The sequence below is a fragment of the Ranitomeya imitator genome, chromosome 7 (assembly GCF_032444005.1).
Source record: "Ranitomeya imitator isolate aRanImi1 chromosome 7, aRanImi1.pri, whole genome shotgun sequence".
Taxonomy (NCBI): Eukaryota; Metazoa; Chordata; class Amphibia; order Anura; family Dendrobatidae; genus Ranitomeya; species Ranitomeya imitator.
The window spans coordinates 134,093,943-134,106,419 of NC_091288.1; the positions used below are offsets into that span (position 1 = coordinate 134,093,943).

At 42.5% G+C, this 12,477-nt stretch overlaps 1 protein-coding gene across 1 annotated transcript in view; it reads right to left on the bottom strand.

Moving 5' to 3' along the window:
- The window catches only part of PGAP1 (post-GPI attachment to proteins inositol deacylase 1), a 1,319,879-nt gene that overhangs the window by 1,011,397 nt on the left and 296,005 nt on the right, over nt 1-12,477 (bottom strand). Inside the window, exon 8 of the mRNA XM_069733825.1 lies at nt 3,936-4,041. Coding sequence (XP_069589926.1) covers nt 3,936-4,041 — 106 coding nt within the window. The remainder of the gene's footprint in view (nt 1-3,935; nt 4,042-12,477) is intronic.

The window sequence follows — 12,477 nt, forward strand, 5'->3', positions numbered from 1 at the left end:
GAATTAGGGAGATAGTTATGAGGCATCCATTTACTTAGTGCCCTAGCCTGTCCTGCCAGATAGTATAGAAAGAAAATCAGGCAATGCTGCTCCTCCCCCCTGCTTAGATCTCTGCAAAGTAGTTAATTTAAGTTTAGGCCTGCTTTTCCCCCATATGAATGAAGCAACCTGAGAGTTTAAGTTGGTGAAAAAGAATTTCGGTACAGTTACTGCGCTATGTTGAAGACAATAGTTGAATTTAGGGAGCAATATCATTTTAATGAGGTTAATACGACCTGCTACAGATAATGGAATCTTACTCCAAGATGTAAATTTCAATTTAGCGTAATTTAGCAGAGGGAGAATATTGAGTTGTAAGTCCGACCTACTATGTTGAGACATATATATACCCAAATACTTAAAGTTAGATACTATGGGCAGCGAGGAAAGAGTATTAAGATTAGATGCTGGGGACTGAGAAAGAGGCAATAAAGCAGATTTATCCCAGTTAATATATAGGCCCGAGAACCCACTAAATCTATCTATGGTAGTAATCACCCTCGGTAACGTCTCTTCTGTGTTATCCATGAATACTATCATGTCATCAGCGTATAAACCAATGGTATCAATGCGGCCCGCTATTTTTATACCCTCAATACCGGGGGAAGATCGGAGACGTATTGCCAATGCCTCTATTGCTAGAGCAAATAGGGCTGGGGAAAGGGGACACCCTTGACGGGTTCCCCTATATAATAAAAATGGCTCAGAGATGGAACCGTTTACTATTATGCGGGCCTTTGGTTTCATGTATAATACATTAACCCAATTCAGGAATTTAGCCCCGAAACCATATTTCTGCAGGCAAGCAGACAAAAAAGGCCACTCAAGAGAGTCAAACGCCTTAGCTGCGTCCAGCGACGCTAACGCCCAGTTATTATCAGGCAGCAAAGAACTATATTGGATTATCGATTGAACCCGCCTGATATTTATAGAAGTACTCTTACCAGGCATAAAGCCAGTTTGATCCGGGTGTATAATGTCTAATATAATAGAGTTCAGCCTAGTGGCTAAAATTTTAGTAAAAATCTTATAGTCTACATTTACTAACGATATGGGGCGATAGGATCCGCATTCTAAAGGATCTTTCCCCTCCTTTCTGAGCACAATAATATGTGCCTCATAAAAAGTATCGGGCAGACATCCCCCTCTCCATATCTCTTTGAATACTTGCAATAAAAGTGGAGCGAATACTTCCCGGTATTTCCTATACAATTCGACTGGAAAGCCATCTGGCCCAGGGGCCTTCCCAGAGGCCATATCCGTTATAGCTTGCTCTATTTCTTCTAGGGTGAATTCAGCATCCATAAAGGCCTGCTGGGTGGAATTCAGTGTAGGGAATTCTATATCGGATAAATATTCTAAACAATCTGAAACACTGAAATCGCTCTTGGATTCATATAACCCTTTATAATAATTATAAAAGCACTGAAGTATTTCCTCGGTGGTGGTGGTGTTCAACGAGCCGTCTGGTGAACGAAGTTGTATTACCATATTAGACGTATTGTGTTGACGTCCGTCTCCAAGACTTTGTTTTCACGTGCTTCGCCAATTCTTTGGAATGCACTACCCAGGATAATGGGATTAATCCCCAATCCCCCCAGTTTTAAGCGTGCCCTAAAAACGCACTTGTTCAGACTGGCCTACCGCCTCAACGCATTAACCTAATTATCCCTGTGCGGCCCATTCATGTAAGTTAAACCAAAATCAGTTTCCTCGCATCATGTTCTCATACGCTTTATGCATGTAATAAGCCTCTGTGTCTGTACTACTACATACTTAGGCTGTTAACTGATTCATGCAGCTTTATATGAACTCTCGATCTTTACACTATGGCTGGTCCAAACAACTAAAGCAATTGTTACCATCCACCTTTCGTGTCTCCCCTTTTTCCTCATAGTTTGTAAGCTTGCGATCAGGGCCCTCACTCCTCTTGGTATCAGTTTTGAACAGTGATTTTTGTTATGCTATTAAGTCTATTGTCTGTACAAATCCCCTCTATAATTTGCAAAGCGCTGCAGAATATGTTGACACTAAATAAATAAAATTATTATTATTTTATTATTATTATTATATAGAGGCTGGTAGCAGTGGTATATATAGGGGCAGGTAGCAGTGGTAGTTGGTATATATACAGGCAGGTAGCAGTGGTAGGTGCATAGGAAAACAAAAACATGTACTTCACTTCCCTCCTCCCCCAGGAAGTGCTGCATCCTGTTCAGGGCAGAGCAGTGTGACAATCTCCCTGCTGCAGCGAGCGGTGATCGCAGCCTATATACTGTAATACTAATTACAGGCTGCGATTACCCGTCCCAGCTGCAGATACTTACCCTGGACCTTCGCTTCCCAGCATAATCTCCCCGAAATAAAGCTACAACAAAATGGCCACGATCTCCTCCTACAGCTGTGATCTGGAGAGCTCAGGAGGCATGCCCAGGTCACACCTAAGAGGCAGGAGGAATGGCCTCAAAGTAAGACATGCAGTCAGTGTCCTACTGCAGTCTCTTATGCCCATGGCTGACATAAGTGAGTGTGCAAGTGTCGTGCCCAGACACTTACGCCCCCACTAATGAAAATTTCAGCCTCCATTGGCAAAAGAAAAAGTTAATAAATAAAAAGCTGTTACAGTAGTTCATTAATTTTGGATGAAAAATAATTGATTATATAAATCAACAATTATTAATACAAAAATTTAAATCACGGCACCTTCCCTTTAAGATTATGTTCATACGTTGTGTTTTTTTTTTGCAGTGTTTTTCATGCAAATTTTCAGCTGCATTTCACAGTACCAGAAATCTCACGCACACAGTTTTTTTTCCCGTTTTGTCAAAAAGCTGCGTTTTTGCAAAATGCAGCGTTTTTGCAAAGTGCAGTATGTCAGTTATTTCAACTTTTTTTTACCAATTAAAAGCAATTGGTAGTGAAAAAAATAAAATTATCAGGTTTTGCTGTGTTTTTGGTGCCAAAAACTGATGCAGTTGAATCAGATTTTTATTTTATGCACTAAACGTTATCAGCATGCACAATAGACAAATGTACCTTGACAAAAATGCAATAAAAAATGCAGCAAAAACTAATCAAAACCTGCTTTTTGTAAGCAACTTAAAAGCAACTTAAAAATGACATTAAAGAAAGCTACAAAAATGCAATGTGTGAACATAGCCTTATTCTTCGGATCAGTACGATTAAAGTGTTATATGGGTCATTCCATGTCAAGTGGACCAGTTTTAAAAATCGTCCCCACTCGACCTTCTCCGATTTTGCAGAAAATTTATAAGGATGTACATGTATGTTTGAAAAGAGGTTCTGTAAATTTTTAGGGCCAGATCTCAAATACATTGGGCACTGTTGACCTTTCACTTGAGGTTCCACCAAGCCTGCGGCTTCAGCTAAGCTAATAATTTTATCGTGTTTAGCAGCAAAAGTTGAGCTAGTATGCCAAATTTCAGCATCATAGCCAGTATAGAACTCTAATGGCTATGTGCCAAAGTTTGCAAAATCCTCTTAGCTGAAGCCGCAGGCTTGGTGGAACCTCCAGTGAAAGGTCAACAGTGCCCAATGTATTTGAGATCTGGCCCTAAAAATTAACAGAACTTCTTTTCAAACATTCATGTACATCCTTATAAACTTTCAGCAAAATCGCAGAAGGTCGAGTGGGGACCACCGGTCCACTTGACATGGAATGACCCTTATGGTAAATAATTATACTGTGCTTTGATTATTATTTAGACAATTAAACCTATCATTTTAGTGAAATGACATATGAGATTTGTACTTAAAAGGTGAAAGTTATAAATAAAATTGAATGGACAATCACTTTAATATCCAACCAAATAGAACTCACATCACAACAATGAATATGCTACCATAATTGCTCACGAACTTTAAATTAAGCAAACCTGGAACGTTTATGACTGTTTCATCCAATGATTCAAATACTTTAGCTGGGTGTCTGACAAAGTGATGTTTTAAGATGGCCATCCTTTTATTGGAATCTTCAGTTATCTAATAAAAAAAAATTAAACATGTACATTTTTTAGTGTGAAATCTTAAACTGAAAATAAGTTTGAAAAGAAGCATAAATAACTCCATCTCCTAGATTCACTTCTCAGAATATGAAACCATAATTACAGTAAGTCATTTGAACTAAAAAACATTAACGTTACTTACCGGTAGCCAATTTTTCCGGAACCTATGACAGCACACCTGCGAGCGGATCCACCTAGTCATGACAGGAACCTTACTGAAAATTAAAGGGCGGTACCTCTCCGTCGCTTCAGTTGGCCCCCCTGGTTAGTACACATGGAAAAACCATCATCACATCATATCAACTAAAAACATCCAAAACTATAGTGCACACCGAAGGGGTGATAAAGGTGGGGAATATACGGGTGCTGTCATGGGTTCCGGAAAAAACAGCTACCGGTAGGTAACCTTGGTGGTTTCCCTTTCCCCATGACAGCACACATGAAAGACTTTTGTAGAATGAAACACCTTAGGGAGGGACCACCGCTTGCAAAACCCTTCTACCAAAGGTTAGGTCAGCAGAGATAGATCTAGCCGGTAGTGTTTGAAAAAAGTTGAGAGTGAGGACCAGGTAGCGGCCTTACAAATTTGATCAATCGATACCTCAGCCTTTTCTGCCCAGGAGGTAGCCACAGCTCTGGTGGAGTGAGCCTTGATGCCTTCAGGAACCGGAGAGCCACTAACAGAGTAGGAAAACTAATGGCCTCTCTTATCCATCTGGCAATGGTACTTTTAGCTACCCCACACACACACACACACACACGCGCGCACACACACACACTCTTCTGCTACCCTGAAACGCTACAAATAGGGTCTGGTCTTTCCTCCACTGACTGCTCATGGACATGTATTGTTACATGGACATATGGAACTTTTGTTGCCCAGGATTCCTAGGATTATTACAGAATGATGGTAAAGTAATCTCCTGACTCCTATGGAATTTAAGGACTACCTTGGGGAGATAAGCCGGATCTGGTCTTAAAACTATTCGGTCTTCGAAAATTTGAGTATATGGAGGGCATATAGACAGGGCCTGTAAATCACCTACCATATGGATCGATGTTAAGGCTACCATTAGCACTGTTTTAAGAGTGAGTAACTTTGGTGACAACTCCTGCAAAGGCTTAAACGGGTCTCTGGTTAGGGCCTCAGACTAGATTCAGATCCCAAGGAGGGATTTTGAGGATAATCATAGGCCTAGACCTACTACAAGATTTTATGAACCATGAAAACCCACCTATTTGATGCTAGGTTGTAGTTCTGTAGGGCTCCCAAGGCTGAAACTTAAACATTAAGGGTGCTAGTTGTTAACCCAAGTTGCAACACTCCCTGCAGAAATTCTAGGATGGGTCCCACTGGAGCTACATCCCCCAATGGTTCACCTAGGAAGTCTAGAAACTTCTTCCATGTTATACCGTAGATTCTAGAAGTTATAGGTTTTCTACTTTTCAATAGGGTGGTGTTGTGAATTCCATTCTGGAGCTCCCTCCTGTGGTTGCTAATGGTATTTTTGTGAGTTCTGCCCTTGGGCTCCCTCTGGTGGTATCGAGTGGAACTGCTGCTCCTTTAGGTAGCTGTAGCAGCTGCCTTCACTAATCGCCTTGCCTGCGTTTGTTATTTAAACCTGCTCTGGGCTTTAGTCCATGCCTGCGGTCAATGTTCTTGGCTGGATTTGGTTCTTTCCTTGGAATTCTCATATAGCCAGTCCTTGTCTGCAAAAGATAAGTTTTTGCTAGTTTTTGTTTGTCCATTTGTTTGGACTCTATTGCTTTGCAAATATGTCTTTTTGTCCAGCTTGTCACTATGTGTTATTCAGGCTAGCTGGAAGCTCTGGGAAAGCAGATTTGTCCCTCCACACCGTGAGTCGGTGTGGAGTTCATTTTTGTAAACTCTGCGTGGATTTTGTAGTTTTAATACTGACCGCACAGTATCCTTTTCTCTCTGTCTATCTAGTTTAGTATTGGCCTCCTTTGCTGAATTCTGATTTCATTTCTTTGTACGTCATTTCCCTCTCCATTCACAGTCAATATTTGTGGGGGGCTATCTTTCCTTTTGGGGGTTTTCTCTGAGGCAAGATGGCTTTCTATTTCCTTCTTTAGGGGTAGTTATTTCTTAGGCTGTGACGAGGTGTCTAGGGAGAGTCAGGAACATCCCACGGCTATTTCTAGTGTTGTTAGGATTAGGGACTGCGGACAGTAGAGATACCACCTTCTCAGAGCTCGCTCCATGTTGCGTTTTAGCCACCAGGTCATATCAGTGTGGCCTCTTAACCACCAGGTCATAACAGAGTGGAGACTATCCCTGGTGAGATTCCTAGGTGACTCAGTAGTGCCCTCTCAAATTCCAAGCTCCCAGATGGAAGCCCTTCACCTGAGAGTGGCTCACTGGCCCCTGGGTAAGCGAGTCCGGAAACTCTGGTAGAATCCAAGGATCTGTTATTGACATCTGTCTTAGAAGGGAGAATAATTATCGCTTGATCCTCTCTTATCTTCCGGACTACTGTTGGATTCATTACCATCGGGGGGGGGGGGGGAATGCGTAAGCCAGAGAGAACCTCCAGTGTATTAGTAAGGCAAATAATGCAAAGCGATGTTCCCTTGGATTTAGGGAGCAGAACTTCCTGACTTATCTGTTGTGTGATGTGGCAAACAAGTCTATTTCTAGTTTCCCCCAGGCTTATACGATTTGTTGGAAAACTTGGGGGTTTAAGCACCATCCCCCCTGTCTCAAGACCCTGCGACTCAGGAAGTCTACTAGAATATTTTAAATGCCCCTTATGTGTAGTGCCGTGAGAGATGACAAGTGTTGTTCTGCAAAATGAAATAGTAGATCTGATACCTCCATGAGGCCCCGGAATCTCGTCCTCCCTGGTGGTTTATATAAGCCACACTGCTCGATTGTCCGTCATGACCCGATTATGGCGGCCCCGAAGCAAGGGCAGAAAATGTCTCAAGGCTTTTTGCACTGCCTATAGTTCTTTTTCGTTTGAACCGTGATTCCTATCTCGCATGGACCAAGTTCCTTGTACTGAGTGGGATCTCAGGTGTGCTACCCAACCTATACCACTTGCATCGGTCATGATAATGTCCTCGACTTGTTTCTGCCACCAGATCCCCAATGTCAGATGTTCCTTCACAGTCCACCAGATAAGGGAATCTCTTAAGCCCAAGGAAAGATATAGATGTCCTTCTAAATGTCCTTTTAATAACTTCTGCGCTGACAAAATTTCCCACTGCAGCTTTCTCAGGTGAAATTGTGCCCACCCTAAAGCCGGTATGCATGATGTTAACGAGCCTAGTAGGGACATTGCCTTCCTTAAGAGTCATTGCTGGCTGTTGTATTGCAGTACAAGCCAGGTTCCTTATCTTGACTTCCTTGTCCTCTGGCAGGAGGCAAAGCTGTTGCACGGAGTCCAGTATTACCCCTAGGAAGGATTGTACTTTTACTGGCTCTAATCTTGACTTGGGGGTATTTATTATCCATCCCAACTCTATTAGAGTTAACATTACTTATGTTACTTGGTGGGTGCAGTGTGTCTCTGACCTCCATACCACAAGGAGGTCGTCCAGGTACGAGACAATTACTACGTCCCGGGACCGAAGGTATGACATTACTTCTACCATCACTTTGGTGAAGACCCTGGGAGCTGTAGACGGGACAAATGGAAGGGCTGTATATTGGTAATGTTTGATAAGACTTTGGACATAGAGCGCTACCGTCAAGTACTTCTGATACTCCAGATGTAATGGGATATGGTAATATGCATCTTTTAATTCTATTACTGCCATAAAGCAGTGTTGGAATAGGATTTTTGTGGTCGTGTTGATAGACTCCATCTTGAAGGATCAATTCTCAACCGACTGATTTAGCTTCTTCAGGTTGACTATGGTTCTCCAGGAACCATCCGGTTTTTGTATCAAAAAGAGGGGGGGTAATATCCCCTTCCTTCCTCCTGAATCGGGTCTTCCTGTAGAACATGTTTCTGAACAAAGTAAATATAGGTAAACTGACTGAACAGCAATCTAGTCTGAACTGGTGCATAACAAAAAAAGGCTTACATAGCAAATAGGTCAATGGCTGCACTCAAAATTTAAAGTGCTAAAGCAAGGAAATGTGCGATACATGAAATGTTAATAGCTTAATGGCTTGTGAAATCTATGAAAAAACACATTAGATGCTTAGCACAAGATTTAGCCAAAAAATGTGAGCCCATCCTCCAAACATCAAGATAATCTCAGATCGGATGGGTCCTGACCTGACTGCCTAGTGTGAACACTTACCTCTGGCTAATAACATGGTAAAGCCTACGATTAATAGGAAGGTCGGAACCAACTGTGTTTGGATGTAAATAAAATCACAGCATGGTGAAGGGCGGGGCGTTCAAGTCAGAAAAAAATAGTACATAGTAAATATAGGTAAACTGACTGAACAGCAATCTAGTCTGAACTGGTGCATAACCAAAAAAGGTTTACTTAGCAAATAGATCAATGGCTGCACTCGACTGTACTAAAGCAAGGAAATGTGCGATACATGAAATGTGAGTAGCTTAATGGCTTGTGAAATCTATGAAAAAACACATGAGATGTTTAGCACAAGATTTGCACCAGTTCAGACTAGATTGCTGTTCAGTCAGTTTACCTATATTTACTATGTACTGTTTTTTCTGACTTGAACGCCCCGCCCTTCACCATGCTGTAATTTTAATTACATCCAAACACAATTGGTTCCGACCTTCCTATAACTGCAGGCTTTACCATGTTATTAGCCAGAGGTAAGTGTTCACACTAGGCAGTTAGATCAGGGACCCATCCAATCTGAGATTCTTGACGTTTGGAGGATGGGCTCACATTTTTTGGCCAAATCTTGTGCTAAGCATCTCATGTGTTTTTTCATAGATTTCACAAGCCATTAAGCTATTTACATTTCATGTATCGCACATTTACTTGCTTTAGTACAGTTGAGTGCAGCCATTGATCTATTTGCTATGTTTCTGAACAAGTCCTCTGTCTCCAGAGCCGATTGTTCCTGCTAGGACTTTTTTCGGGGTGTCACAATGAAATTTTGCCTGGGTGGACGGATTAATTTCATCTTTGATTATATTTAAAACCCACGTGCTGGCGGAAATGTTTACCCAGACAGGGAGGAAGAGAGAGAGCCTTCCCCCCCAACCTCTGATGTAATGTCATTGGGGTCCTTTTTTGATGACGTAGAGGGCCTTGTGAACATGTAGACCGACCCTGTTATCTTTAAAGTCCCAATTTCTTCTATCTCCTGGGGGGGGGGGGGGGCGACCTCCTAAATCTTCTCCTCCGAAAGAAAGGCTTTTTGGGTTCTTTAGAAAATCTGGGAAAGCTTTTCTTTTTGTCCCCTGCTTGTTATAAGATTTCTTCTAATCTTTTACCAAAAAGGAATTGATGGTCACAAGGAAATGGAACACAGTTTATGTTTGGACGGTAAATCCCCCGGACATCCTTTGAGCCACAGGGCTCTTCTTGCCGCACTGGACAAGCCCGCTGCTCTAGCTGTTAATCCTGCAGAATCTGCCGAGGAATCTGACAAAAAAGCTGCTGCTCCATGTACTAAGGTCAAATTCGCTAGGATATCGTCTCTCGGTACTTAATCCCTCAGCTGATCCTCTATCTGCTGTAGCCAGGTCATGAGAGCACGGGCATATCCCAGCTATTGCTGGTTTTAATCCCCCTGATAATGCTTCCCAGATTTGTCTCAAAAAGCTATCTGCTTTTTTATCAAGCGGGACCTTTAGTACGCTCGAGTCTTCTAATGGAAGCGACAATTTTTTTTTTTTTTTTAATATCTGGCCACGGTGCAATCAAATTTAGAGATTTTATCCCAAGTTTCGGAGTCTTTCTTCTCAAAGGAGTACCTCCTCTTTGATGAAGAAGGTAAAGTGGTCGACCTCAGATTTTTTTCCACTGTATCAATCAATGCCTTAATTTTTGAATTGACCGGGAACGTGCGTTTTCTTTTCTCCTCCAAACCCCCGAACATATCTTCTAATGACCTAGGTGTTTTTTCCTCCTTTAGGCCCATTGCAGCCCTGACTGCTTTAACAAATCTCTCTACATCTTCAGTTGGGCAATCTGGTCGACCCCCTATGTCACTGCCCAAGGAGGATTCTGAGGACTGGGGAGAGGAGGTGGAGTGGCAGAGGAAGACCGGGATCTTCCCCGACCTTCCTGTCCAAGAGAGGTCTGCGAATCCGTAGGCACCTTGTGGCTTCTTTTTCTCGTTTTTTTTTAAGGGCTATTTTAAAGGAGTCTTATTTCCGCCTGTATTATGGCCTTAAGGCTTGTGGCGAAAATAGAATTATTCTTACCGTTAATTCGGTTTCTAGGAACCTTCCACGACGGCATATGGAGGTTGTCTCTTTGCCCTAATGGGGAACAGGAAACACAAGAGAGGTTAAAAGTACCTCCCATTCACCAGTGACTTATAACTGAAACCATAGCACCGGTTTACCTTCTGAGTCCCAGAATTAATCCAGGAAATATAGAGGGTGGGAAATTAGCGCCGTCGTGGAAGGTTCTTAGAAACCGAATTAACGGTAAGAATAATTCTATTTTCTCTAGTCACCTTCCACGACGGCATATGGAGGAATACCAACTAATTGGCACTAGGGAGGGACAACGGCCTGAAGAACCTTGCAGGCCGAAGACTAAATCTCTATTGGATAATACATCCAACCTATAATGTTTGGAGAAGGTATGGCGTGACGACCACGTAGCTGCCCTGCAGATCTGCTCTGGAGATGCGCCTGCTCTCTCTGCCCAGGAGACCAACTTAGATCTAGTTGAATGGGCCTTAATTCCTACCGGAGGTAGTTTATTTTGAGCAAGGTAAGCTTCTGTAATGGCTTTTTTAATCCATGTAGCAATGGTACTCTTGGCTACCTTCTTTTTATTTTGACCTGAGGAGTGGACAAAAAGGTTGTGATCAACTCAAAAGGCACGGGTTTGATCCAAGTAATGTAGCAGGATACGCCTAACATCGAGAGTATTAAATCTTCTTTCCTCAGAGTTTGCAGGATTATTGCAAAAGGTTGGTAACACTATTTCTTGAGAACGATGGAATTCAGAGACCACTTTTGGGAGGAAAGAGGGATCAAGACGGAGTATTATTGAATCTTCTCTAACCAGTAGATAAGGATCTCTTATTGATAAGGCCTGTAATTCACCCACTCTTCTAGCTGAAGTTATAGCTACCAAGAAAACAGTCTTGTAGGCGAGATTTTGTGGGGAACAGGTAGACAAAGGTTCAAACGGTGGACCTGTAAGGCCTTGAAGCACAACATTGAGATCCCATGGAGGAACTATAACTTGCTTCCTAGGGTTCATTCTGTTTGCTGAGGTCATGAACCTTTTAATCCAGCGATGTCCTGCTAGATCTTGATCAAAGATGGAACTGAGCGCAGAGACCTGGACTTTCAGAGTACTGGGTTTCAGACCAATTTCTAGGCCTCTTTGTAAAAAGTCTAATATCTTAGATATATCTGGCCTGAGAGGGTCTGGAGGGTTAGGCAGACAAAGATAAAAAAAATTTCCAGATTTTATTATAAATAGCATTTGTTACCGGTTTTCTGGATTTTTGAAGAGTAGCTATAACAGGGTTTGATAACCCTTTTGCTCTCAGCACATTGGCTTCAGAAACCACGCCGCTAAATTCCATCTCTGAGGATCCGAGTGAAGAACTGGGCCCTGGGAAAGGAGATTGGCCTTTACCGGTAACATTATCGGTCCGTCCACCTGAAGTTGAACAATCAGGTTGAACCAACTTCTCTTGGGCCAAAATGGAGCAACCAAAATAGTTGGAGTCTTTTCTATCCGAATTTTCCGTAGCACCTTTGCAAGAATCGGAATAGGCGGAAATGCGTCCGCCAGATGAAAATGCCAATCTTGAACTAAGGCGTCTACTGCTCTGGGATTTCCTCTTGGATCCAGGGAAAAAAATATTCCTACTTTCGCATTCTGGTGAGAAGCAAAGAGGTCGACCTCCGGGAGACCCCATCTGTTTACCAGAAAGTTGAAAGTTTGCCGATCCAGACTCCATTCGCCTGGGTGAATATCCTGTCGGCTCAAATAATCTGCCTGAAAATTGGCAGTACCTTTTAGATGAGTTGCCGTCAGGGACAGTAAATGTTTCTCGGCCCAGGCAAAGATTCGAGCAGAGATATTTTTTAGGCTGGTGAATCTTGTACTGCCCTGATGCCTGATGTGAGCCACCGTGGTCATGTTGTCCGAGTATATCTGGACATGTTGTCCAGAGAGTTGATGATTTGCTGCAAGGAGAGCTTCTTCCACAGCTTTGAGTTCTCGGAAGTTTGATGATCTCTCTCTGATTGACGGGTCCCAAAGACCCTGATAAGGAACATGATTTATCATGGCTCCCCAGCCTCTA